Source organism: Macaca thibetana, chromosome 15 (genome assembly GCF_024542745.1).
Source record: "Macaca thibetana thibetana isolate TM-01 chromosome 15, ASM2454274v1, whole genome shotgun sequence".
NCBI lineage: Eukaryota > Metazoa > Chordata > Mammalia > Primates > Cercopithecidae > Macaca > Macaca thibetana.
Genome location: NC_065592.1, coordinates 4,740,879 through 4,768,592, shown reverse-complemented (window position 1 = coordinate 4,768,592; position 27,714 = coordinate 4,740,879). Strand labels below are relative to the sequence as shown.

Genomic DNA, 27,714 nt, shown 5'->3' with positions numbered 1-27,714 from the left:
GCTCCACCTCATGTATCTGGCACCAGGAAGGCCCCTCTAGCACTCAGAACAGTGCCCATCTCCTGGATGAACGCATCTGTGGCACTCGCCTATGCTGGACGGTGCTGCCTGGCCTCACCTGTGCTGTTGGGGAAGCAGGCCTTGTGGAACTTGCCCATGTAGAACTCCAGGCCAATGATGGCAAACATGAGGATGGCAAAGAAGAGAAGCAGCCCGATCTGCAGGAGTGGAACCATGGCCTTCATGATGGACTTGAGCACCACCTGCAAACCTGGAGCCAGAACAGGGCAGGTCAGGAAGCAATGTGGGCAGGGTAGGGCAAGGAGTTGGGTGGGGGCATGGACAGAACAGCAGGAACCTAGCGGGGACAGCAAGGTGCTAAGCAGTGAGTGCTTGCAAGGTCAAAGGACAGAGCTAAAGCCCCTGAAGGCGCAGAGGGGCAGAGAGTGCTTGTGTAGGGCAGAGCTGAGGGACAAAGCATAAGGTCCTAGAGAGAAGGTGACTGAGAAGTGTCTCTAAGTAGGCAGAGGAGTGGGATGTGTGGGTGTCAAGTTATGAAGTCTGAGGTGGGGAGTGGGGCTCAGGGTGGGGCAAGAACAGAGAATCCTGAAAGAGAATGAAACCCTGAGAAGGAAGAGCCGAATCAGAGGACATCCTGAGAGGAAAGAACAGGGGATCCTGGGAGGGAAGAGCAGGGGATCCTGGGAGGGAAGAGCAGGGGATCCTGGGAGGGAGGAGCAGAGAATGATGGGAGCTAAGAGGAGGGGACCCTGGGAGGGAAGGGCAGGGGACCCTGGGAGAGAAGAGCAGGGGATCTTGGGGGAGATTCCTAACAGACCCAACTCCTTGGGAGAAAGTGAGGCAAAAAGACCTGCCCCTGGGAAAGTTCTGCCACTGGCTATACAGCATGTGAGGAACTGGGCAGAGGAGCCTGTAACCCTTGACCCCTCCCCTTGCAGCCTGGCCCCAGCACTTGGATATGGGCCAGAACCCTTGCCTGGCAGGGTCTCAGGGCAGAACAGGGAGCCAATCACCGGTCTTCCCTCAGTGGCCTCTGGAGGACAAAGCACTAGTTCCATGTCCACTCAGGCCCTTAGGTAAACCTAAAACCAGACTTCCGCTGGGCTGAAGGAATAGGGGTCCAGGTGGTCACTGGCTCACGAGGTCACCCTGGCCATCCTCCTGCTCATGGCAGGCTCTGTGGGCAGCCCACTTCAGGAGCATGTCTTAAGGCTGGCCTCAGTCCCCAGTGACTCTGCCAAGACTGAGCCAAGAGACAAGTGGCCCTTTGCAGCCTTTGCACATTTTCTCAGGCATCCTTCCGCACCACCTTGGTCAACCTCTCATCCATTCTTTAACCTCAGTAAAAGAAGCAAAGTGATGAAATGTGACAGAGTATGTGAGAAGGAACAAAGCTTCTATCTCGGGAAGCCAGGTCAGGGTCAAATAACAGCATCACCCTGTGGGCTTTCATGGAGGGCGGGACAGGCCAAAAAACGCCTGCTCCTCCCTTCCTCCTTCCTGGTTCCCTGGGGTCAAAAGGGGCAAGCTCAGAGTCACCAAAGCCAAACTGTAGCCATGGCCGTGTCCATGGTGAGGGTAGGAGAGGAGGTGGCTGTTCCAGGCAGGCTTGGGCCTATCTTCGCTGGACTCACTTGGAATCCCAGACACCAGCTTTAGGGGCCTCAGCACACGCACAGCCCTCAGTGTTCGCAGGTCGAAGTCAGTTCCAGCCGTGGCAAGGATCCTGGCAGGAACAAGGAGAAGAAGGGAAGTAAAGGTTTCCACAGTGAGTCTGGAAGAGGACACTGCTCCCAGCACCGGGGTCCTGTGTCCCCACATGTCCAACCACAGGGCCAGCACAGAGCGGCTCGCCAGGTGAGAGCAGGCAGGAACGGAATCCAGAAACCCTCGCAGGAATGTTCACCATCACCCACATGACCAAACCTCCCGTTCAAAGGCACCATCTCTGAACAGACACTTGTCCCCTGGCATGGCAGGAAATCTGTCCACCAATTGAGTTTAAGCCTGACCCATATCCCCAAACCAACCCCAGCTGTACTTCAAGCTGCCTTCTGAGAGGCAGTGGTGACTGACAGCAGGAGCAGGATGGAGCCTGAGGGACTCCTGAACTGACCCCCAAATGCCACCATTCTTTCCCTTATCTCAGGAAGACGTGGAAGTGGGGTATTGGGAAGGTGGAATGAGGAAGCCACTGGGGTCAGTTCTATCAGCATAAAAACATATCTTAGTATCTCCCATCTTAAGCACAAAACTAAAGATCCCATATCTGCCTTCTACCACAGAGCATTTCTCTGTTCCCTTCCCATCAGAACTCACGGATGGTGTCAATCCTCGGTCTCTCCACTTCCTTACCTTGCGGTCTCTCGTTAGCTTTCTCCAGCCTCCAGCCAGGCTCTCACCCACCTCTCCACTGAAATGCTACGTCAAGCCTTCCTCTGACCAATTCTAACGGTCAAGTCTCCTTTGTGGTCTCTTGCCTCAGGTCAACTCTCTCCTGTTTTCCTCCCACTCCCCGGGGGCTCCTTCTTAGTTTCTTTTGCCAGCTTTGCCTTCTCTGCCAGAGATTCAAAACTTGGGTGCCCCAAGCCTCATTTCACATAGGAGCTTCCCAACGGCTTTGAGTATCATGTATGTCTATTATTCCCAAATGTACATCTTTAACCCAGACCTGGAGTTCTAGGCTCATATATCCAACTGCCTTTTTAACAGTCCCATATGGGTATTTTAAAAAGCACATGAAACATTACACAACTAAAGAATTCTTTTTTTTACTTTAACGTAAGTATAAAACATGTACCTTTTTTCTAAGGTTCAGAGTCGTTACATCACAATGACTAAGAAACTTTCTATTCTTACTTCCAGTCCTGCTCCTTCCCCTTTGTTCCCCTCAGTGGATCGCACCAGTCACCTATTGTTTAAACCAAACCTGAAGCTTCATCCCTGACTCCGGTCCTTCTCTCATATGCCACATCCAGTTCACCAACAATCCTGCTGGCTCTGCCTCTAAAGCACATCCAGGATTCTTGGTGAAGGCTTTGTGACCACCTGCTCTGTCACATAGCAGTGACAGACAAAATCTGCAACAGAGCTGGGGGTCAAAAATAAGATAAATATCGGCCGGGCACAGTGGCTCACGCCTGTAATCCCAGCACTTTGGGAGGCCAAGATAGGCGGATCCCCTGAGGTCAGGAGTTCGAGACCAGCCTGACCAACATGGTGAAACCCCATCTCTACAAAAAAAAAAAAAAAAAAAATACAAAAACTAGCTGAGCACAAAAAGCACGTGCCTGTAATTCCAGCTACTTGGGAGGCTGAGGCAGGAGAATTGCTTGAGCCTGGGAGGCAGAGGTTGAAGTGAGCCGAGATTGTGCCATTGCACTCCAGCCTGGGCAACAGAGCGAGACTCCATCTCAAACAGATAAATAAATAAATAAATAAAAGATAAATATAACGAAATTTTTTAAAAAGGACAATAAAAAGCCTTCTATTCAAACCAAAATTCCAAGTTACCTGAGGAAGCCCAGTGCTACGGAAGACATTCAACAGGATCAACTATTGAAAGGGGAATTTTGTTCAGATAAAAAGGGTAAACTATTAAACAAAAACAAGTAGAAAAGGTAGAAAACGTAAAACTAACTAGATCAACGGAATAGAACAATAACCCAGAAATAAGCCCTCACATATATGTCAACTGGTTTTCAACAAAGGGACCAAGGCCATTAAGTGGAGAAAGAATGATCTTTTCAACAACCAGCCAGAATAAAGTTGGACCCTCATCTTACACCAAATACAGAAAGTAACTCAAAATGGATCAAAGATCTAAATATAAGAGATAAGACTAGAAAACTCTTAGGAGAAACATAGAGAGAAATATTCATAACATTGGATTGGGCAATAATTTCTCAGATATGACACCAAGAGCACAGGCGATAAAAGAAAAAATAGATTAAATTGAACTTCATCAAACGTAAAAAGTTGGCCGGGCGCGGTGGCTCAAGCCTGTAATCCCAGCACTTTGGGAGGCCGAGACGGGCGGATCACGAGGCCAGGAGATCGAGACCATCCTGGCTAACATGGTGAAACCCCGTCTCTACTAAAAAATACAAAAAACTAGCCGGGCGCGGTGGCAGGCGCCTGTAGTCCCAACTACTCGGGAGGCTGAGGCAGGAGAATGGCGTGAACCCGGGAGGCGGAGCTTGCAGTGAGCTGAGATCCGGCCACTGCACTCCAGCCTGGGCGGCAGAGCGAGACTCCGTCTCAAAAAAAAAAAAAAAAAAAAAAAAAAAAAAAAAAAAAAAAAAAGTAAAAAGTTTTGTGCATCAGAGCAAGGGTCCCCAACCCTCAGGCCACAGACCAGTACCGCTCTGTGGCCTGTTAGGAATCAGGCCACTCTGCAGGAGGTGGCAGCGGGCGAGCGTTACTGCCTGAGCTCCGCCTCCTGTCAGATCGGCAGTGGTATTAGATTCTCATAGGAGCACGAACCCTGTTGTGAACTGCACATGTGAGGGATCTCGGCTGCAGTTCCTCATGAGAATCTAACGCCTGATGATCTGTCACTGACCCATCACCCCCAGATGGGACCGTCTAGTTGCAGGACAATAATCTCGGGGCTCCCACTGACTCTATATTATGGAGAGTTGTGTAATTATTTCATCATATATCACAATGTAACAATAATAGAAATCAAGTGCACAATAAAAGTAATAACGCACTTGAATCATCCCAAAACCATTGCCCTGACCTCTGGTCTATGGAAAAATTGTCTTCCATGAAACCAGTCCCTGGAGCCATAAAGGCTGAGGGCTGCTGCATCAGAGGACACTATCGAAAAGTGAAAAGAACCCTACAGAATGGGAGAAAGTATCTGCAAATCATGTATCTAATAAGGGATTAATATCCAGAAAACATAAACACTCCTACAACTCAACAACAACAAAAACAACTCAATTTTAAAATGGGCAAAGGACTTGAATGAACATTCTTCCAAAGAAGATACACAAATGGCCGACAGGTGCATGAAAAGATGCTCAACATCACTAATCATCAGGAGTTTGATGTTTACTTCAATCATTTACTTCAATCATTTGAAGTAAACATCAAAACCACAATGAAATGCCACATCATACCCACTAAGATAGCTATTATCAGCCGGGCGCGGTGGCTCACACCTGTAATTCCAACACCTTGGGAGGCCGAAGCATGCAGATCACCTGGGGTCAGGAGTTCAAAACCAGCCTGGCCAACATGGTGAAATGCCATCTCTACTAAAAATACAAAAATTAGCCAGGCATGGTGACGGGCGCCTGTAATCCCAACAACTCAGGAGGCTGAGGCATAAGAATTGCTTAAACCCAGGTGGCAGAGGTTGCAGTGAGCACTGCACTCCAGCATGGGTAACAGAGCAAGGCTCCATCTCAAAAAAAAAAAAGTAGCTATTTTCAAAAATAAACAGAAAACAACAAATGTTGGCAAGGATGTGGAGAAATTGGAGCCCTCGTGTGTTGCTGGGGGGAGTGTACACCGGTTCAGCCACTGTGGAAAACAATTTGAAGGTTATTCAAAAAGTTAAACATAGGTTGGGCGCAGTGGCTCACGCCTGTAATCCCAACACTTTGGGAGGCCGAAGCAGGCAGATCACCTGAGGTCAGGAGTTCGAGACCAGCCTGGCCAACATGGTGAAACCCCGTCTCTACTAAAAACACAAAAATTAGCCTGGACTGGTGATGGGGGCCTGTAATCCCAACCACTTGGGAGGCTGAGGCACAAGAATCGCTTGAACTCGAGAGGTGGAAGTTGCAGTGAGCTGAGATCGTGCCACTGCACTCCAGCCTGGACCACAGAGTGAGACTCTATCTTGAAAAAAACTAAAAATGAAAAAAAAATGTTCAACATAGAATTAACATATGATCCAGCAATTCCCCTTCTAGCTATATATCCACAAGAATTGAAAGCAGGACTCAATCAGACACTCATACACCAACGTGCATAGCAGCGTCACTCATAATAACTGGAAGACGAGAAGAACACAAATGTCTATCGCTGAAGAATGTATGCACGATGTGGTGCACGCACGTGAATAACTATTCTCCTCCACAAAAGGCACGAAGCTCTAATGCTGCATTTGCTGCAGCATGGATGAACTTGGGTAACATTGTTCTAAGTGAAATAATCCAGACACAAAAGGGCAAATAACGTACGATCCCACTTACATGAGGTACCTGGAATAGGCAAATTCATAGACACAGTAAGTAAATTAGCACTAACCCAAGGCTGAAGGAAGGGAAGTGGGGAGTTATTGCTTAATAGGTACTAAGTTTCTGTTTGGGGCAATAAAAAATTTGGAAATTGCAAGGCCAGGCGCAGTGGCTCACGTTTGTCATCCCAACATTTTGGGAGGCCAGGGCGGGTGAATCACCTGAGGTTGGGAGTTTGAGACAAGCCTGACCAACATGGAGAAACCCCGAGTCTACTAAAAATACAAAATTAGCCGGACGTGGTGGCGCACACCTGTAATCCCAGCTACTCAGAAGGCTGAGGCCAGAGAATCGCTGGAACCCGGAAGGCAGAGGTTGTGGTGAGCTGAGATCACACCATTGCACTCCAGCCTGGGCAACAAGAGCAAAATTCTGTCTCAAAAAAAAAAAAGGTTAAAACAGAAAACTTCATTTTATACATATTTTACCACAATTTGTAAAAATTAAAAATTTAATATGCCAAAACCACTGACTTGTACACTTCAAATGGGAAAACTGTATGCTGTGTGAAGTTATATCTCAGTAAAGCTTTTTTTTTTTTTTTTGAGACGGCGTCTCACTCTGTCACAGAGGCTGGAGTGCAGTGGCGCCATCTTGGCTCACTGTAACCTCCACTTCCCGGATTCAAGTGATTCTCCTGCCTCAGCCTCCTGAGTAGCTGGGATTACAGGCGTGTGCCACCACACCCGGCTAATTTTTGTATCTTTAGTACAGACAGGGTTTCACCATGTTGGCCAGGCTGGTCTTGAACTCCTGACCTCAGATGATCCACCTGCTTCGGCCTCCCAAAGTGCTGGGATTACAGGTGTGAGCCACCGCGCCCGGCCTCAGTAAAGCTGTTTTTTAAAAAGACTTCAGCAGAGCCATGGTGGAACTTAACAAGCTCATCTTTACATTCATATGGACAAGCCAAGGGCCATGAACAGTCAAGCGATGCTGAAGAACAAACCAGGAGATCAGCTCTTGCTTCAGTCCCCAAGACTTACTGTGAAGCTAAAATAATTAATACTCTGGGGATTGGACAGGGAAGGCGTGGGGCAGATCAAGAGCCACAAACAGGCCTGATGTATGAAACCTGGTGTTTGACAAAGGCAGTGGCACCATTCCAAATCAGGGAGAAAGGGTGGAGCAGCCGCCAAACGATGTTGGAAAACCAGGTCACCCATAGGCAAAAAGAGGGAGTACCAATCGCAAATACATTCCAGGTGTATCAAAGACCTAAGCATAGAAAGCAAACTTTAAAGCTGCAAAAAAATACAAGAGAACAGCTCTGTGATGGTGTGGTAAGGAAGGATGACGAGACTAAAGCAATAGATTAATAAATGTGACTACAATAAAATTAAACCGTACCATAAAAGACAGCATAGCCGGGCGCGGTGGCTCACGCCTGTAATCCCAGCACTTTGGGAGGCCAAGGTGGGCAGATCATGAGGTCAGGAGATCGAGACCATCTTGGCTAACACGGTGAAACCCCATCTCTACTAAAAATACAAAAAATTAGGCGGGCGAGGTGGTGGGTGCCTATAGTCCCAGCTACTTGGGAGGCTGAGGCAGGAGAATGGCGTGAACCCGGGAGGCGGAGCTTGCAGTGAGCCGAGATTGCTCCACTGCACTCCAGCCTGGGCGACGGAGCGAGACTCTGTCTCAAAAAAAAAAAAAGACAGCATAAAGAAAATGAAAAAGAATTGGTTTTCTGAATGTAGAAAAAATGTCTACAAATTCATATGAAATATACGAATAACCAATCAGAAAAATCAACAAATTACAAGGGGGAAGAAGATGCTCAAAATGATTGGCAATCAGAGAAATCCAGATTAAAGTAACAAAGAGCTGCCACTTCACACCTTAGTTTAGCACACAGTGTTAAAGCGTGGTGATGTGTTGGAAGAAAGAACTGTAGAATCGCTTCGGAGAGTATTTGGCTACTTCTAGGAAATTTTTAAATGAGCATCCCCAGGATTCAGGAAACCACTTCTAACCACACCCCAGGCACACTCGCATCCCTGTTTGTAACGGTAAGAAAGGAAAATAAAAATGCCTTTCACAAGAAGACAGGAAAAATTAATTGTGGCATATGCACACAATGGAATATTATTCCACAGTTAAAAATGAACGAGCATGAAAAACTAAATAAGCCTGTGCATATTAACATGGAAAAATGTTTAAAATAATGTTGAGGGGTAGAGGCTAGCTGTGAAATAACCATGTATCTGTATGTGAATACACAGACACACTCACAGGCTACATTATTTATGGATATAAATACACAGCAAAAGGTGGAGTGTCCACACACCCACATGCCCTGGCAGGACAAACACAAATCAGGACACCTGCTCCCACAGGGAGAGAAAAGAGAAAGAGAAGAGAATCTGACTGGGGGACTGTATTCAGAAGACTTCAACCACATCTGTAATATTTTAGTTCTCTAAGAAAAATGTCCCAAGCTAACTCCCAATGTACAGAGAAATGCAGACCAGGGGAGCACACAGAGGAATACATATGTTAGATAAGACATCACACGGGGATGCAGAGAAACACTTATGTTAAATAAGACATCACACGGGGATGCAGAGGAACATGTATGTTAAATAAGGCATCACACGGGGAGGCAGAGAAACACATATGTTCAATAAGGCATCACACGGGGAGGCAGAGAAACACGTATGTTAAATAAGACATCACACGGGGAGGCAGAGAAACACATATGTTCAATAAGGCATCACACGGGGAGGCAGAGAAACACGTATGTTAAATAAGACATCACACGGGGATGCAAAGAAACACGTATGTTCAATAAGGCATTACACGGGGAGGCAGAGGAACACGTATGTTAAATAAGACATCACACGGGGATGCAGAGAAACACGTATGTTAAATAAGACATCACACGGGGAGGCAGAGAAACACGTATGTTAAATAAGACATCACACGGGGAGGCAGAGAAACACGTATGTTAAATAAGACATCACACGGGGATGCAGAGGAACACGTATGTTCAATAAGGCATCACACGGGGAGGCAGAGAAACACATATGTTCAATAAGGCATCACACGGGGAAGCAGAGAAACACGTATGTTAAATAAGACATCACACGGGGATGCAGAGAAACACGTATGTTCAATAAGGCATCACACGGGGAGGCAGAGAAACACGTATGTTAAATAAGACATCACAAGGGCATGCAGGGGAACACGTATATTAAATAAGACATCACACGGGGATACAGGGGAACACGTATGTTAAATCAGACATCACACAGGGATGCAGAGAAACACGTATGTTCAATAAGACATCACAAGGGCATGCAGGGGAACACGTATGTTCAATAAGACAACACACAGGCATGGAGTCAGCAAGACTGAGACTGGAAACACAGATGACCCAGACAGTGAACAGCTCCTGAAGGGCCCCAATTCCATTCCCAAGAAAGACAAATTACATAGGAGGAAAAGTCTCTCTCTCCCTTCACCTTACAGCTTTTCTGTCTCCCAGGCACCAGGATGCTCTCTGACAAATGCTGAAATGTCAGCAAAGCGGCCTTAGGAGTCGTCCTGGCAAGCAAAGACATGAAAGACAGAAAGGCATTTTAACGGGGAGGAGTTACTATGAGCCCCTGGGGCCGGAAAACAACTCTTCTTTTTTAACGAAGAATTCAAAGGTGTTTAGACCCAGGCTGGACGTTTCTATAATCTTGAGAGCCAAAAAAACCACAAAATCCACTCAAGTGGCGTAAGCAGCCTCTGGAATAAATTACAGCCTAACTGCAGCCTACTGGGTCTCTGAGGCCTCCAGGGTCTGAGTGGAGAGGCCCTTGCCATAGTCCACCAGTATTTTTCAGGAAAAAATCTGGTCTGCACTGCAGCCATTCCAGCCAGCAAACGTGATGGGGCAGTCCAGAGAGGGCAAGGGCAGCGCACCTCCATTCACTTGTCAGGAGGGGACAGTGACCAGCATATTTAACCCCAGGAAGGCTGAGAATTAAATGCAGCAATGTTTGCGGAAATCAGATTGTCTGAATTAATATTTTTTGAGTTATGATGAAGAGAACTTATCAGACCATATGAAGCTGTATTTAGCATCACATTGGCCCTGGGATTCGAATTTAAAATATGCAATGGAACTGATTGAGACTTGTGATTTTAAGCTGAAAACCTAATAAATTTATAGAAACTATTGAACCATTTAAGCAAATTTACAGATTCACCATATTTACACTTTAATTTATTCAGTACACAATACTTAAGTACTTAGGAAGGTCTAGTTACAGTAAATTTACAAACAAAAATTTAAATGTCTAAGTTTATAAAATAGGATAAAACATTTCTTAGAATCTTCTTGAAAATGAATGTTAAAAATTGCTAAACGTACAAATACAATTTTTCATAAGTTGAATCTAAAAGCTTTTTTTTTTTTGCTTTTTTTTTTTTTTTGAGACAGAGTCTCACTCTGTCACCCAGGCTGGAGTGTAGTGGCATAATCTCGGCTAACCACAACCTCCGCCTCCCGGGTTTAAGTGATTCTCCTGCCTCAGCCTCCCGAGTAGCCGGGACTACAGGGGCGCACTACCATGTCTGGCTAATTTTTGTATTTTTAGTAGACCCAGGCATGGTGGTGTGCACCTGTAATCCCAGCTACAGGGTCCTGCTCTGCCGCTCTGTTGCTCAGGCTGGAGTGCAGTGGTGCGATCATGGCTCACTGCAGACTCAACCTCCTCGGCTCAACCCATCCTCCCACCTTAGCCTCCTGGGGGGGAACATGCTGGCTAGGCTGGTTTCAAACTCCTGACCTCGTGATCCACCCGCCTTGGCCTCCCAAAGTGCTGGGATTACAGGCGTGAGCCACTGCGCCCAGCCCCTAAAAGCTTTTAAAAACCCAACATTTTTGAATTTCTAACTTTAAAAATGGAATGTTGACATTTAGAAACTAAAGTGGTTTCTGAAAAATATTTTCTATGGACAAAATCCATTCTCAAGAGTACTAACAAACCCACATTTATCATGAAGGATTTTCTTCAAGTCAGATAACAAAATAAGAAGTATCACCATAATTCTCATTTAATATTGTTTTAGGAGTTCTCACCAACATAATAGGACATGAACAGGACATAAGAAAAGAAATAGATACAATGGTCACCGCTGGCAGACAGCGGTAAATTCCCAGGAACTTGGTTAAGAACAGAGCTTCCTGAAGTGTTGGTCTGGGACTAACCCAGGATCTCCCAGCAGCCTCAGCATCACCTGGGAGACCATTAGCAAATTCTTGAGGGGGCGGCGGGAGTGGGGGGAGACAGAGGCAGTGCAGTGGCTCACACCTGTAATCATAGCCCTTTGAGAGGCAGAGGTGGGAGGATCGCCTGAGCCCAGGAGTTCAAGATTAGCCTGGGCAACATAGTGAGACCCATCTCTACCAAAAAAAAAAAAAAAATTTAAGTAGTCAGGCATGGTGGCGCACACCTTCCGTTCCACCCTCAGGAGGCTAAGGTGGGAGGATGGCTTGAGCCCAGGAGGTTGAGGCTGCAGTGAGCCATGATCGCGCCACTGCACTCCAGCCTGGGCAACAGAGCAACAGAGCAAGACCCTGTCTCTCAAAAAAAAAAAAAAAAAAAGGAGAGACAAATACTATTATATATTTATATATGTAAAGAAATGCTAATTCTTTCCCAGAAAGAACTCAGAAATCAGAGGGCAGGGTCCGGCACTCTGGGTTTTAACACGTCTTATGGGTGATTCTGATGCTCACCCAAGTTGTGAGCCCCAACGGTCCAGAGCATCAGCCTGAAAAGCTTCCTTCTGGTTTGTGTGCCCCTCCTGACTTCCAGAAAAGACAGAAAGCAGCATAAAACTCAAAAGTGCAGGATGATGAGATCAAACCAATGACAGAAAGGAAAAAACTGGCAGGAGAAGCAACGTCCAGGCACTGTAATCACAACCAAAACTTCGCTCCAAGCCCATCAGCAAACAAAGCGCGCTGCCCAGCTCTACCCAGAAGGGGTGTGCCCTGGCGCCCAGAACCAGCAGCCTGATGGATGGACAAACACCAGAAGCCAGCAGTGACACCAGACAGGGACAGCCAGGAAATGCAATGAAATAAATGCCTCAATCGAAATGCCGCCAATCAATACAAACCACTTAGGAATGGCTTTAACAGTGCAGGTGACCTTTATAAAGAAACTACAAAATCTATTTACAAAAATCAAGAAGGAGAGCTGAATAAATTTTAATACATACTACATTCCTGGATGGACAGACAGTATATTTATTTCTAAATTTGATTCTCCTGAAATCAATTTATAGATTCTGATAAATCAAACAAAATTCCAACAGGGGTTATTGAGGCTACTCACAAAATGATCCCAAAATCTATCTGGAAAACTAAGTAGGTAAAACATTAAAGCAGGATTCAAAAGAGAAAAGCAAGGAGAACAGGACTGGCTTATGAGACATTAAACCCCTCCTCTAAGCTACACAACGAGACCACAGGCACGGACAGAGAGCGTCGCCGACACACAGGAGTCAAAGCGGGGTATGACCAAGTGATGTGAAGGTGAAGGGTTTTTGCTTGTTTGTTTGAGACGGAGTCTCGCTCTCTCACCAGGCTGGAGTGCAGTGGTGTGATCTCGGCTCACTGCAACCTCCGCCTCCCAGGTTCAAGTGATTCTCCTGCCTCAGCCTCCCGAGTAGCTGGGACTACAGGTTCTCACCTCACCACTACAACCAGCTAATTTTTTTGTATTTTTAGTAGAGATGGGGTTTCACCACGTTGGCCAGAATGGTCTCTATCTCTTGGCCCTGTGATCCGCCCTCCTCAGCCTCCCAAAGTGCAGTGATTACAGTGTGAGCCACCGGTGAAGAGTTTTTTAATAGTGTAATTTACGGAAGAAACAAAGATTATTCAACTTTTAGGCATTTGTCCCAAGGAAATAAGAGATATATAAAGATATAGGTACGTGTTTTGGTTTATCTACAAAAGCAAAATAGGAAATAACCTAAATGCTTGACAAGAGGAATTTGACCGAGTTCTGTCTCACTATGTTGCCCAGGCTAATCTTGAACTCCTGGGCTCAGGCGATCCTCCCACCTCTGCCTCTCAAAGGGCTATGATTACAGGTGTGAGCCACTGCACTGCCTCAGTCTCCCCCCACTCCCGCCGCCCCCTCAAGAATTTGCTAATGGTCTCCCAGGTGATGCTGAGGCTGCTGGGAGATCCTGGGTTAGTCCCAGACCAACACTTCAGGAAGCTCTGTTCTTAACCAAGTTCCTGGGAATTTACCGCTGTCTGCCAGCGGTGACCATTGTATCTATTTCTTTTCTTATGTCCTGTTCATGTCCTATTATGTTGATAAGAACTCTTTTTTTCTTTTTTTTTTTTTTTTTTTTTTTTTGAGATGGAGTCTCGCTCTGCCACCCAGGCTGGAGTGCAATGGCACGATCTTGGCTCACTGCAAGCTCCGCCTCCTGGGTTCCCGCCATTCTCCTGCCTTAGCCTCCCGAGTAGCTGGGACTACAGGCGCCCGCCACCGCGCCCGGCTAGTTTTTTGTATTTTTAGTAGAGACGGGGTTTCACCGTGTTAGCCAGGATGGTCTCGATCTCTTGACCTCGTGATCCACCCACCTCGGCCTCCCAAAGTGCGGAGATTACAGGCGTGAGCCACCGCGCCCGTCAAGAACTCTTAAAACGATATTAAATCGTCTCTTCAGAGGACACTCGGCGGTGGGGGTTGCTGGGACATCAGATGCTGAGACATCTGTGTGTAGTGAGCACCCGTGGGGGCCCTCACCCTGCATCTTGTACGAGCCGGCACAGCTGCACCGGGTGGCCTGCCCACGACGGGAGCGGGGGGCCTGCAGTAGCCCTGGAGGGTGATATCAATTGTGTATTTAAAAACCTACACACTGGCCGGGCGCAGTGGCTCACACCTGTGATCCCAGCACTTTGGGAGGTCGAGGTGGGTGGATCACCTGAGGTCAGGAGTTCGAGACCATCCTGGCCAACATGGTGAAATCCCGTCTCTAATAATACTATAAAAATTAAGCGGGCGTGGTGGTGCACACCTGTAATCCCAGCTACTTGGGAGGCTGAGGCAGGAGAATTTCTTGAACCCAGGAGGCGGAGGTTGCAGTGAGCTGAGATCATGCCATTACACTCCAGCCTGGGTGACAAGAGTGAAACTCCGTCTCAAAAAAAAGAAAAAAAAAAAACAAACTTACACACAGAAAAAGTTTGGAAGGAAAGAAATAGCTCAAAATATTAACAGTGCGTATCGCAGGATGGCAGCAGTGTGTGTCATAAAGTAAGAAAATCAGTACTTTTTTGTAAACAGAAAAGAAAAATGTTTCTCCTCTGCTGACATTTAAACAAATACCTAAATAAAATAACTTTGAGGTACTTAAAGATGTAGATGTTATATTAACAACAACAGCAAAAGGAAATTACAGAACACACTCGTGAACTTAACAAGTATTAAATACCAATACAAGTATTGGGTACTTTCTACGCCCTGAAGCCTTAGGCTGTAGAAAAATCCTACTGAAAAGCAAGGAGGCAACAGCCTCCTTGGAGAGGAGGTGCGTTGGGGAGGGGCTAGGAGCCGGCAGGACCTCTCACTCCACCCCCACTTTCCTCTTCTCCAGGAGGAACCAGTGTTTTGCTTCTTAGCTCCAGGCCTGGCACAGTACCTGGCAGGCAGTGTGCACTTAATAAACATTAATGGAGAAATTTCCAGAATGAAATGGCAAAGAACCCCAGAGATAACTCACAAAAGTAAACACCATTTAGTAACGTGTGAACATGCCCAAGCTCATCAGTAATGGAAAAAAGGACAACAAGGTACAGATTTATATTGAATAAATTAACAAGAGCTTTGAAAATATATCCAGCGGTGGCAAAACTGAAATTAAAACTAATGATTTAGGCCAGACGCAGTGGCTCACGCCTATAATCCCAGCACTTTGGGAGGTCGAGGCGGGTGGATCACTTGAGGTCAGGAGTTCGACGCCAGCCTGGCCAACATGGTAAAACCCCGTCTCTATTAAAAACACAAAAAATCACCCGGGCGTGGTGGTGGGCACCTGTAGTCCCAGCTAGTCAGGAGGCTGAGGCAGGAGAATCACGTGAACCCTGGAGGTTGAGGTTGCAGTGAGCCAAGATCACGTCACTGCACTCCAGCCCAGGCAACAGCTCTAGACTCAGTTTCAAAAAAAAAAAAAAAAAAAAAAACAAAAAACTATCCTGGCTAACACGGTGAAACCCCGTCTCTACTAAAAAATACAAAAAACTAGCCGGGTGAGGTGGCAGGCGCCTGTAGTCCCAGCTACTCGGGAGGCTGAGGCAGGAGAATGTCGTGAACCCGGGAGGCGGAGCTTGCAGTGAGCTGAGATCCGGCCACTGCACTCCAGCCTGGGCGACAGAGCGAGACTCCGTCTCAAAAAAAAAAAAAAAAAAAAAAAAAAAAAAAATCACAAAAAAACCCTAATGATTTACATAGAACTGGTGGAACACGAACTTATATATCCCATTTGGAAAACAACTTGGCAAAATGTGTCAGGAGCCATGAAATGTTTAAACACTTGTACCCAGTCCACTCTGACAATCTGTACCATCAAAATAATGCAAAATAATAATAACCCCATCTCTACTAAAAATACAAAAATCAGCTGGGCGTGGTGGTGTGTGCCTGTAATCCCAGCTACTCAGGAGGCTGAGGCAGGAAAATCACTTGAACCCGGGAGGTGGAGGTTGCAGACATGGACACGGGGACACACAAACACGCAGGCACAGACACGGACGCACAGACACAGGAACACAGAGATACATAGCACAGACACAGGGATGGGTCACGTGACACAGACACGGACACACAGACACAGAGACACACGGCACAGACACAGGGACACACAGACACAGACACAAGGACACATGGCACAGACACACGGACACAGGGATGGGTCACATGACACAGACATGGACACAGAGACACACGGCACAGACACAGAGACACACAGACACAGACACAGGGACACATGACACAGACACAGACACACACAGACACACGGCACAGAGACACACAGCACAGACACAGAGACACACGACACAGACACAGAGACACACGGCACAGACACAGAGACACACAGCACAGACACAGAGACACACGACACAGACACAGAGACACACGACACAGACACAGAGACACAACAGAGACACACGGCACAGAGACACACAGCACAGACACAGAGACACACGACACAGACACAGAGACACATGACACAGACACAGAGACACAACAGAGACACACGGCACACACAGAGACACACGACACAGACACAGACACAGACACACACAGACACAGAGACACACACAGAGACACACGGCACAGACACAGAGACACACGACACAGACACAGAGACACACGACACAGACACAGAGACACACGACACAGACACAGACACATGACACAGACACAGACACACACAGACACACGGCACAGACACACAGACACATAGCACACACACTGACACAGAGACACACAGCACAGACACAGACACACACGACACAGACACACACAGACACATGGCACAGACACACGGACACAGAGACACACAGCACAGACACAGAGACACACGACACAGACACAGAGACACAACAGAGACACACGGCACAGACACAAAGACACATAGCACACACACTGACACAGAGACACACAGCACAGACACGGACACAGGGACAGAGACACAGACACTGACACAGGGATACACGACACAGACACATGGCACATACACACAGACACACGGACACAGAGACACACAACAGGGACACACGGGACAGATATGGACACGGATACAGATACAGAGACACACAGCACAGACACACGGAAACAGAGACACACAGACACAGGGACACACAGCACAGACACGACATAGAAATACACATACACAGACAGAGACACACGGCGGAGACACACACAGCACAGACACGACGGCAGTCACGCATGTAAAGACCCGCCCTCACTCTGGCACCCGAGGTCAGGGAGTGCTCCCAGCCCCACAGAGGGGAGGGAGGTTGGAACCACACTGCTGCAGGCTTCATCTGGGCCCCCTAACGCTTACCCAAAACCCACCCCACATCCCCCAGACTCTAGGTCCCAGCCACACACCCTCTGTGTGGGCCTGGGGGGCACCCTGCCTTTCCACAGCTGTCTGTGAGGAGCTCCTGGGGCATACCCCAGCCAGGCCTGGTCTAGCCACCTCCACACTTCACAGCCCAGCCATACCCCACAGAGTGCCCCAGTTCTGAAAACGCCAGGGGCTTGCAGAGGTGACTGGGGACTCAAAGATGTCATGTTCTATGAGAAACTATGGATGCTCCCATGTCCCCACGCATCTGGCCCGCCCTGGCCAGCCCCTGTACCCCGTCCTTCAAATCTGGCCCACCCTGGCCCCCCTGTACCCCGTCCTTCGCATCTGGCCCGCCCCGGCCCCCCTGTACCCCGTCCTTCGCATCTGGCCCACCCCGGGCCCCCCTGTACCCCGTCCTTCACATCTGGCCCACCCCGGCCCCCCCACACCCCGTCCTTCGCATCTGGCCCACCCCAGCCCCCCGGTACCCCGTCCTTGCTTCCTGCTGCTCCCTGTGGGGCAGGGCCCTACCTACGCCCCTTCAACCTGGACCAGCCCCTCGGAGGGTCTGCGCTGGGCTGGGGGAGACCACAGAGCCTGCACAGGGGCAGGGGTCCCTGGCCCAGGGCAGGTGGGGCAGGTGCCAGTCAGGCCCAGTCCAGGGAGACTGCTTACTACTCTCAGGCTGGTTCTACATGGGAGCCAAGCTGGCAGGGGAGGCACCAACTCCAGGATCTGCTTTGTCACCGACCTTCCGGGCACTGGTTCTCACCCAGGAGCCTGCTTGCAACTGCCATGGAAAGAGCCGGCAGCTCTCGGCCAAAGCCGCCGCAGCCTCCCCTCAGCTCCCCGCCCAGTCCCTGCTCTAACGGGCCAAGAGGTGGGAGCCACTTAGCCCGCTCCAAAGCAAGGACGGGGAGAAGAGCTAGGCGTGGCATGTGGGGACCCCCAACCCTAAGCCCACACACGACAGCAGGGAGCCGTCTGCTACAAGCCAGGGACTCTCATGACACCCTCAGGGGCTGGCACATTACACAGTTCCTTGCAAGAGACACTGAGGTTAAGAGAGCACATCCCAATCCCCGCATTTCGGGAGGCGAGGCAGGTGGATCGTCTGAGGTCAGGAGTTCGAGACCAGCCTAGCCAACATGGTGAAACCCCCACCTCTATTAAAATACAAAAATTAGCCGGGCGTGGTGGCAGGTGCCTGTAATCCCAGCTACTCAGGAAGCTAAGGCAGGAGAATCGCTTGAACCTAGGAGGCAGAGGTTGCAGTGAGCCGAGATTGCAGCACTGCAGTCCATCCTGGGCAACAGAGAGAGACTCCATCTCAAAAAAAAAAAAAAAAAAAGAAAGAAGGTCAGGCAGGGTGGCTCACACCTATAACCCCAGCACTTTGGAAAGCTGAGGCAGGAGGACTGCTTGAGTCCAGGAGTTTTCAACCAGCCTGGGCAACACAGTTAGACTCTGTCTCTACAAAAAAAATTTTTAGGGAGGCTGAGGCAGGCAGATCACGAGGTCAGGAGATTGAGACCATCCTGGCTAACACGGTGAAACCCCGTCTCTACTAAAAATACAAAAAATTAGTCAGGCATGGTGGTGGGTGCCTGTAGTCCCAGCTACTTGGGAGGTTGAGGCAGGAGAATGGCGTGAACCTGGGAGGTGGAGCTTGCAGTGAGCCAGGATTGTGCCACAGCAGCCTGGGTGACACAGCGAGATTCCATCTCAAAAAAAAAAAAAATTTAATTATTCAGGCATGGTGGTGTGTGCCTTAGTCCCAGCTACTCAGGAGTCTGAGGTGGAGGCTGCAGCGAGCCATGATCATGCTACTGCACTCCAGCCTGAGCAACAGAGTAAGACCCTGTCTCAAAAAATAAAAAGAAAGAAAAAAGAAGAAGGAGAACAACAACAACAGAGCCTCAAGGAACTATGGAACCGTAATATCAGCATCATCAGAGTTCCAGAAAAAAAGGAGAATGAAGGCAGGACTGAAAAAGTACTCAAAGACGTAATAACCAAGAACTCCCCAAATTTGGTAAGAGAAATAAACCTACAGATTCAAGAAGCTGAGAGGACCCCAAACAGGATCAACTCAAAGATAATCAAAATAAGATGCATCACAGTCAAATTCCCAAGAACTAAAAACAAAAATTATTGAGCATCAGAGAAACATAATACCTTATCTATTTGGAAAAGCAACTCAGCGGACAGAAGATTACTCATCATAAACCATGAGGGTCAGAAGGAAAGTTGCACAGTATTTTCAGATGCTGAAAGAAAAGACTTGTCAACCCAGATATCTATACCCAGCAAAATACCTTTGGGGAATGGCGGGGAAATCAGGTCATTCTCAGACGAATAAATACGAACAGAATTTGTCACCAGCAGACCTATCCGGAAAGAATAATTAAAGGAATTTATCTAAACAGAAAGAACATGATTTTTATTTTAATTGTTGACCATTAGGAAGAAAGAAAAATGCAAAGAGTAAACATATGGGTAAATAAAATTTCATTTGAAACCCCGTCTGTACTAAAAATAGAAAAATTAGCTGGGCATGGTGGTGGGCGCCTGTAATCCCAGCGACTCAGGAGGCTGAGGCAGGAGAATCGCTTGAACCCAGGAGGCAGAGGTTGCAGTGAGCCAAGATCAACTGCAAAAATATACTACTACTAATAATAAGATAAAATGATAAAAACACAAAATAAAATACACAGATTTGAATTAAATTGAAAATACAACATATTAAAATGTTTAATATACAGCTAAAGTAGTGCTAAGAAGAAAACTTTTTGTTTTTGCTTTTATTTTTTGAGACAGAGTCTCACTCTGTCGCTCAGGTTGAAGTGCAATGGCGCGATCTCAGCTCACCGCAACCTCTACCTTCCAGGTTCAGGTGATTCTCCTGCCTCAGCCTCCTGAGCTGGGATTACAGGCACCTGTCACCATGCCTGGCTAATTTTTGTATCTTTAGTAGAGACAGGGTTTCACCATGTTAGCCAGGCTGGTCTTGAACTCCTGACCTCAGGTGATCCACCTGCCTTGGCCTCCCAAAGTGCTGGGATTACAAGCATGAGCCACCGCACCGGGTCTAAGAAGCAAATTTATAGTATTATATGTATACGTTAGAAAAAAACAAAAACTGCAATCACTAGTCTAAGCTCTTGCCACAAGAACAGAGAAGATGAAGAGTAAAATAAACTCAAATCAAACAGAATGAAGGAAGTAATAAAATAAGAGCAGAAATAAATGAAACAGTAAGCAAAAAAGAGAAAATCAACCAAAAAAAAAGAGAGCTGCTTCTTTGGAAAAAAACTGACATAATTGACAAATTTCCAGCAAGACTGACCAGAAAGAAAAAGCCACACACACACAAGAACAAAAGGAGAAAACAAAAATTACCAATATAAGAAATGAAACGAGCTATTAGAAACCCTACAGACATCAAAAGGACAACGAAGGAACACTGTGAACAGCTCTACACACATAAATTCAACGAGTTGGACTAAATGGACCACTTCCTCAGAAAACGCAAACTCACACAACTGACCCAACGTGACACAGATCGTTTGAACATCCACATAACTCTTAAGGAAAGTGAATGTGTAACACAAAAGCTCCCAAAAGGAAATCTCCAGGGCCACCTGGATCCACTGCAGATTTTTCAACAAACATTTTAACTCCATTTTCACACAACAGCTTTTAGAAAAGAGAAGAGGGAGAGCATTTCTAAATTCATTTTATGAAGCTTGCATCACCCTGACATCAAAACAAGACAAAGACGGTACCAAAAAAAACCACAGACCAATAGCCTTCATGAATACATATGCAAAAATCTTCAACAAGATGTTAGCAAATAGACTTCAGCAATATCAAAAGAACTGTACACCACAACCATGTCTATTCCAGGGAGGTACCCCTAGTTCAATACTCAAAAAAATCAACCATTGTAAGCCACCGTATTAACATCCTAAAGAAGAAAAATCACGGCCGGGCGCGGTGGCTCAAGCCTGTAATCCCAGCACTTTGGGAGGCCGAGACGGGCGGATCACGAGGTCAGGAGATCGAGACCATCCTGGCTAACACAGTGAAACCCCGTCTCTACTACAAAAATACAAAAAACTAGCCGGGCGTGGTGGCGGCGCCTGTAGTCCCAGCTACTTGGGAGGCTGAGGCAGGAGAATCACTTGAACCCAGGAGGCGGAGCTTGCAGTGAGCTGAGATCGCGCCACTGCACTCCAGCCTGGGCGACAGAGCAAGACTCCATCTCAAGAAAAAAAGAAAAAAAGAAAAAAAAAAAAACGAAAAAATCACATGAACATACCAATGCAAAAACAGCATTTGATAAAATCTAACAGTCATTTGCTACAATAGTGCCTGGAAAACTGGAACAGAGGGAAACTGCCTCTACTTAATGAAGAGCGGCTACAAAACCCCACAGCTAACATCATTCTTAATGGCCGAAGTCTGAAACGTTTCCCTCCTCAAATCAGGAACAAAGCAACAAGGACCCTCTCACCACACCACCACCTTCACACAGTACTGCAAGTTCTCGTAAGTGCAATAAGGTAAGAAGAAAAGGCATTCAGATTGGAAGAGAAGAAATAAAGCTGTTCCTCTGTGTAGATGACATGTTTGCCCACATAGGAGATTCCAGAGAATCCCCAAAGAAATTGTCCCAGAACTACTACTAAGTTAGTTTAGCAAGGTTGCAGGATACATGATAAACATACAGAAATCTAGGCTGGGCGCGGTGGCTCACACCTGTAATCCCAGCACTTTGGGAGGCCAAGGCAGGCGGATCACGAGGCCAGGAGTTTGAGACCAGCCGGGCCATTATGGTGAAACCCTGTCCTACTAAAAACACAAAAATAGCCGGGCGTTGTGGCGGGCGCCTGTAATCCCAACTACTTGGCAGGCTGAGGCAGGAGAATTGCTTGAACCTGGGAGGCGGAGGTTGTATTGAGCCAGAGATCATGCCATTGCACTCCAACGTGGGTGACAGAGACTCCGACTCAAAAAAAAAAAAAAAAAAAAAAGAAATCTATGGTTTTTCTATATACTAGCAATGAACATACGATACCAAAATTTAAAATACAATACCATCTATAATCACACAAAACAAAAGAAATACTTAGATGTAAATGTAACAAAACATGTACAGGACTTGTATCCTTAAAACTGCAAAATGCCAATGAAAGCAATCGAAGATCTGCATAAATGGAGAAATACACCATGTTCCTAGACTGGAAGACTTAACGTAGTAAAAATGTTCACAAACTAACATACAGGTTTTATACAATTCCTACCAAGATTTTTGGTATATATTGACCAGATTATTCTAAAACGTATATGAAAGGCAAAGTACCTAGAATGGCTAAAATAATTTGAAAGAAAAAGAATAAGTTGGGAGGAGTAAGTCTACCCAGTTTCAAGGCTTATTACATAACTATAGTGATCAGGACTGTGTGGTACGAGGGACAGACACACAGATCAATGGAACGGAATAAAGAACCCAGAAATAGATCCAGACAAGCATGCCCAGTTGATTTTTTATAAAGGCACAAAAGCAATTTAATGGAAGAAATGCAGCCCTTTCAACAAATGGTGCTGGTGCAACTGGACACCCACAGGCAAAAAACAAAGCAAACTCCGCAACCTAAACCTCACAGCTGGTACATGTGAGATGTAAAATGACAAAGCTTTTAGAAAAAGAGAATCGCAGGAGAAATATTCACACGCTAGGGCTGGCAAAGAGTTCGCACCACAAGCCTAATCCACAAAAGGAAAAACGGACAAATCGGACTTCATCAAAATTTAAAAGTTTTGCTCTGCAAAGTCTCTGTTAAGAAAATGGGAGAAAAAAGCTACAGAGTAGGAAAGGTATCTGAAAAACCACATATCTAGCAATAGACTAATATCAAACAATCCAACTGGAATATGAGCAAAATATATGAAGATATATTTCAACTAAAAGGATATGCAGGGCTGGGCGCGGTGGCTCACACCTGTAATCCCAGCACTTTGGGAGGCCGAGGTGGGTGGATCACGAGGTCAGGAGATCGAGACCATCCTAGCTAACATGGTGAAACCCCATCTCTACTAAAAACATAAAAAAAAATTTAGCCAGGCGTGGTGGCGGGCACCTGTAGTCCCAGCTACTTGGGAGGCTGAGGCAGGAGAATGGTGTGAACCCGGGAGGCGGAGCTTGCAGTGAGCAGAGCGAGACTCCGTCTGAAAATAAAATAAAATAAAAGGATATGCAGATCGCAGAGAACCACATGAAAAGAGGTCCAACATCACTGGCCATGGAAATGCAAATCAAAGCCACAGTGATCACCACATGTGTATCAGAATAGCCAAAAAAATATAAAAAAAAAATTAAAAAATACAGAGACAACCCCCCGTGCTGGCGAGGCTGTGGAGAAACGGGACATCCACTCTGGATGAGTTTGGCAGTTTCTTAAAAAACTAAAAACGTGACCACAGCATGGCCTAATGATTGTACTCTTGGTCATTTATCCCAGAGAAGTGAGAAGTCACGTTTACACAAAAACCTGTACATGAATGTGTATACAGCTTTGTTCATAGTATTTCATGAAGCAAATGAGTGAAAAAGGCCAATCCGAAGGTGTGACTTCACTTATCTAAGATCATCACAATGACAAAATTATACAAATGCACAGATTAGTGGTTGCCAGAGAGTAAAGAGGGGTGAGGTAGGAGGAAGGCAGGTGCAGCCATAGAAGGGCAGCATGAGGGCCCCTCCTGGGACGGGCTGTTCTGCGCCCTGACTGTGTCAATCTCAGCACCTAGTCATGACACTGGGCCTGCTATTAGAGTTTGCTAAGAGGTTTCCTTTGGGTGAACCGCGTAAAGGGTACACTGCTCTCTCTATACCATTTATTACAACTACCTATTATGAATCTATAATTAGCTCAAAATAAAACCTTTATTTTATTTTATTTGAGACGGAGTCTCGCTCTGTTGCCCAGGCTGGAGTGCAGTGGCCAGATCTCAGCTCACTGCAAGCTCCGCCTCCCGGGTTCAAGTGATTCTCCTGCCTCAGCCTCCCGAGTAGCTGGGACTACAGGCACACACCACCTCGCCCGGCTAATTCTTTTGTATTTTTAGTAGAGATGGAGCTTCACCATGTTGGTCAGGCTAGTCTCGAACTGCTGACCTCGTGATCCGCCCACCTCGGCCTCCCAAAGTGCTGGCCAAAGTGCTGGGATTACAGGCACGAGCCACCACTACCGGGCTATTTTTTTTTAAAGCGGGGGTGGGTGTTAATATCAGCATCTAGCTCTTGGAGTTACAAAATTATTGTATTAAAACAGCAGCCAGCACATAAGAAACCTCACAAAAGAGTCAGCTTAAAAAAAAAGGGCCAGCTTTTATTTTTTCTTTTACCTTTTCATGTCTGAGGAACTGTGCTGCCCACGTCCTAGCAGCTGTGCACTGGGCCTTCACCCACACGCCCACAGTCCCAGGCTGTGGACCCCGGCAAGTCCGTGGAGTAAAGGCACCTCCTGGGAGGGTGGGGGGCCTTTGCCCTCCTGGAAAGAGCCCCTCACTGGAGATGGCACAGAGCCCAGCACAGGCGAGACACACAGTGCCATGGCGGCCCCTCTGTGTGTCCCTGTATCTGTGTGCCTGGGCGTTGCAGGCCTGCCAGGCTCTGGGAGCCCACGCACCTCCGATGCACGCCAATGGAAACACGGCGGCCGCCCCACCTGTTGCTCCTGGTCTCTCATCTCTCCCTGTCTGCCTGCAGCGTCAAATGCCACCCAACATTGAGTAGGCCCGTGATGGGAACAGGGACACCATTCACTCCCCACACACTGTACTCCCAGAGCAAGGCTCTGAGACAGCAGGTGCTGGGGTGGGGCCGACAGGCAGAGCAGGAGGTGGCGCTCAGGAGCCCCCATCCTTGGACGGTGGACAGGAGGCTGCCCTGTGCCAGGGGATGTCCCTCCTGCCTGCAGTCTCACAGTGCCCCTCCTCCTCACCTGGTCCTACCCTTGGCCATTCGGGGTGCCTGTGGTCCAGTGCAGCTGTGTTATCAGGCCCAGAGGCTGACGACAGAGAAGCGTGAGAAAGGACCCACCGTCAGAGGAAAGGGGGAGAGCTATGCCAGATTCTACAAACATCAAACCATCTAACCATTTCGCACAATGCACCAGCAACAGCAGTGCCCGCATGGCCACAATGGACCCCGCAGGCCCAGCTCTGCATCCCACCTGCCCCGGGGTCTCGGGTCCATAGGGTCAGCACCGCCCACCACGAGAAGGCAGTCATCTGCCAGCCAGGAGGAGGGGCCTCGCCAGAAACCAACCCTGCCAACACCCTGATCTTGGGCCTCCAGCCTCCAGGACTGAGAAGGAAACGTCTGTTGTTGCAGTGCCCGGCTGTGCTGCTTTGCTCCAGCCTCCCCACCAGACCAGTGTCCAGTCCTTCAACGGAATGAGCCTGTCAGTAGAGGCTGGGCTTTGAGGTGAGCCAGCGGGGAAACCTCTCGGGGAGAGAGGAGGGCAAAGAGAGGCCAGCCTGGTGGGGAAGAAGCGGTGGGAGGGGAGAAGACACAGAGGCCGCACACAGAGTGAGGGGGGACCAAGGTGCAGGGCCCTCTTCACCAGGCTTCTGTGCTGTCAGGGGAGACAGGGAGGGTGGCATTGGCCAGAAGGGCCTGCCCAGCCCTGGAGAAAGGAGCTCACAGCAGGTCGTGGAGAGGGCAGGGACTGGGTCGGGGGTGCTACCATGTGACCTGCTAGGAATGAATCTGCATTAGCGTCCATCTGTTTGGCCGGAGTAGAGATGCTTCGGCACGGATGGGGCTGCACACAAGCACGCAGGGTGGAGGCCCCTCCACTCCTCCACTCTACAGCCCCACAGCCAGCACATGCCTTCTCACCTCTTCTAGTCCAGGGCCCAAGAAGTCATTAGCAGCCATTCTCACCTCAGTGTGAACCTGCAGCTCTGGACTCCAGTGTGGAGGAGAAGGAGGGGGCAGGGAGGGGTGCCCACCCCCACGTGCCCACAGGGGCAAGGCTCCCACCCTCCCAGGGTATGAACTTGAACCCCTTTGACCTCTGTGGGTGCATCTGCACAGAATGCAGGTCCCCTGCCCCCCAGCCACCGCACCACATCAGCCTAGCCATCCTCGCCAGCCGCCACAGGCCTGGGACGCCCCTGGGCACCGGAACGCAGCAGCCCCCGGGAGCACCTGGGGCCTGAGCCTGGACAGGAGGCCACAGATGGCTTGGAACAGGCCAGCCCCCAGGAGGGGTGGCTCTTCTACAGCCAGCGTGGCACTGCCCGCCCAGCCTCCCAGATCCAGAGGTAGCTGCTCCAGAGGGAGTGGGGGGCTCCAGGGACTTCTCCCAAACGAGATGAAAACACGGGTTTTTACGTGAAAGCTCCTTCTTCTTAAATATTGACAACAAGTTCAGAGCCCATCTCAGATCCCTGGCTATGCTCCTTCGGCCCACCAGCCACAGACCCAAAATTTGAAGCAGCCATGGGCCCTGAGAGCCCAACCTGCCTGGCCACGCACAGGCCGGCCACGGTCCCAGGAGTGGGTGTGTGCCCCCGCCACCACACAGCTGTGTCCCTCCCTTCTGTCCCCCACCCACAGCCAGAGATGGACACATCAGCACCACGGAGAGAGACAAGCATGGCCAGTCCCAGGCCCACAGGCAGCCCTGCCCACCTACCCCATCCCTTCTGCTCTGTCCCCTCAGAACTGGGTCCTGGACTGAGACTCCCTGAACTGTGACCTTCAAGGCTTCTCAGCTCACCCCAGCCTCACAGCCCTCAGCCCTGCTGCTCGCTGTCCCCACCACCACTCTCCCTGGACCCCGACCCCTCCAACTGCTGGGGCAGGAAATCAAGCCTCCAACTGACCCTCCTGGTGGGACCCCTGAAGAGAAAGGCACATAAGGGGGACCCTGCACACCTGCAGCACCGCCCACCGCTGGAGCCTGGCCTGCAGTCACTGTCGAGAGGAGAGGCTTGGAGCACAGAGTGGATCCTGGGGCACGGGGACTTTGCCATTGGCAGAACATGCACCCTGGGGGGCAGGGCCCTGGCTCCGTCATGCCCAGCAAGTACCTGGCCCATATCAGGGACAAATGAATAAAGAACAGACCACCTGGTCCAATCCCCACTTGCCTCAGGACAGCAGCCCAGACCCCCATGAATGACAAGAGTCCTTCTCTGGGTTGAGCTGAAACCTCCCTATCTCCCACCCATGTCCCCCGTCCCCCTGGGAAAGTCTGCGGTATCCAAGGGCAGCCCTGGGCCTGGGCTCCTTCTGCTCTCC

The 27,714-nt window shown here is 48.4% G+C and overlaps 2 protein-coding genes across 5 annotated transcripts in view; one reads left to right on the top strand and one right to left on the bottom strand.

The window, feature by feature from the left end:
* DPH7 (diphthamide biosynthesis 7) overlaps positions 1-27,714 on the top strand; it is an 807,287-nt gene that overhangs the window by 426,120 nt on the left and 353,453 nt on the right. The gene's annotated exons all lie outside the window — the stretch shown is intronic.
* CACNA1B (calcium voltage-gated channel subunit alpha1 B) overlaps positions 1-27,714 on the bottom strand; it is a 251,604-nt gene that overhangs the window by 211,955 nt on the left and 11,935 nt on the right. For all 4 annotated transcript variants that reach the window (XM_050759692.1, XM_050759688.1, XM_050759689.1 and 1 more), the window contains 2 exons: positions 1,656-1,747; positions 119-271 (listed from right to left, as the gene is read on the bottom strand). In XM_050759692.1, the coding sequence (XP_050615649.1) occupies positions 119-271; positions 1,656-1,747 (245 nt within the window). The remainder of the gene's footprint in view (positions 1-118; positions 272-1,655; positions 1,748-27,714) is intronic.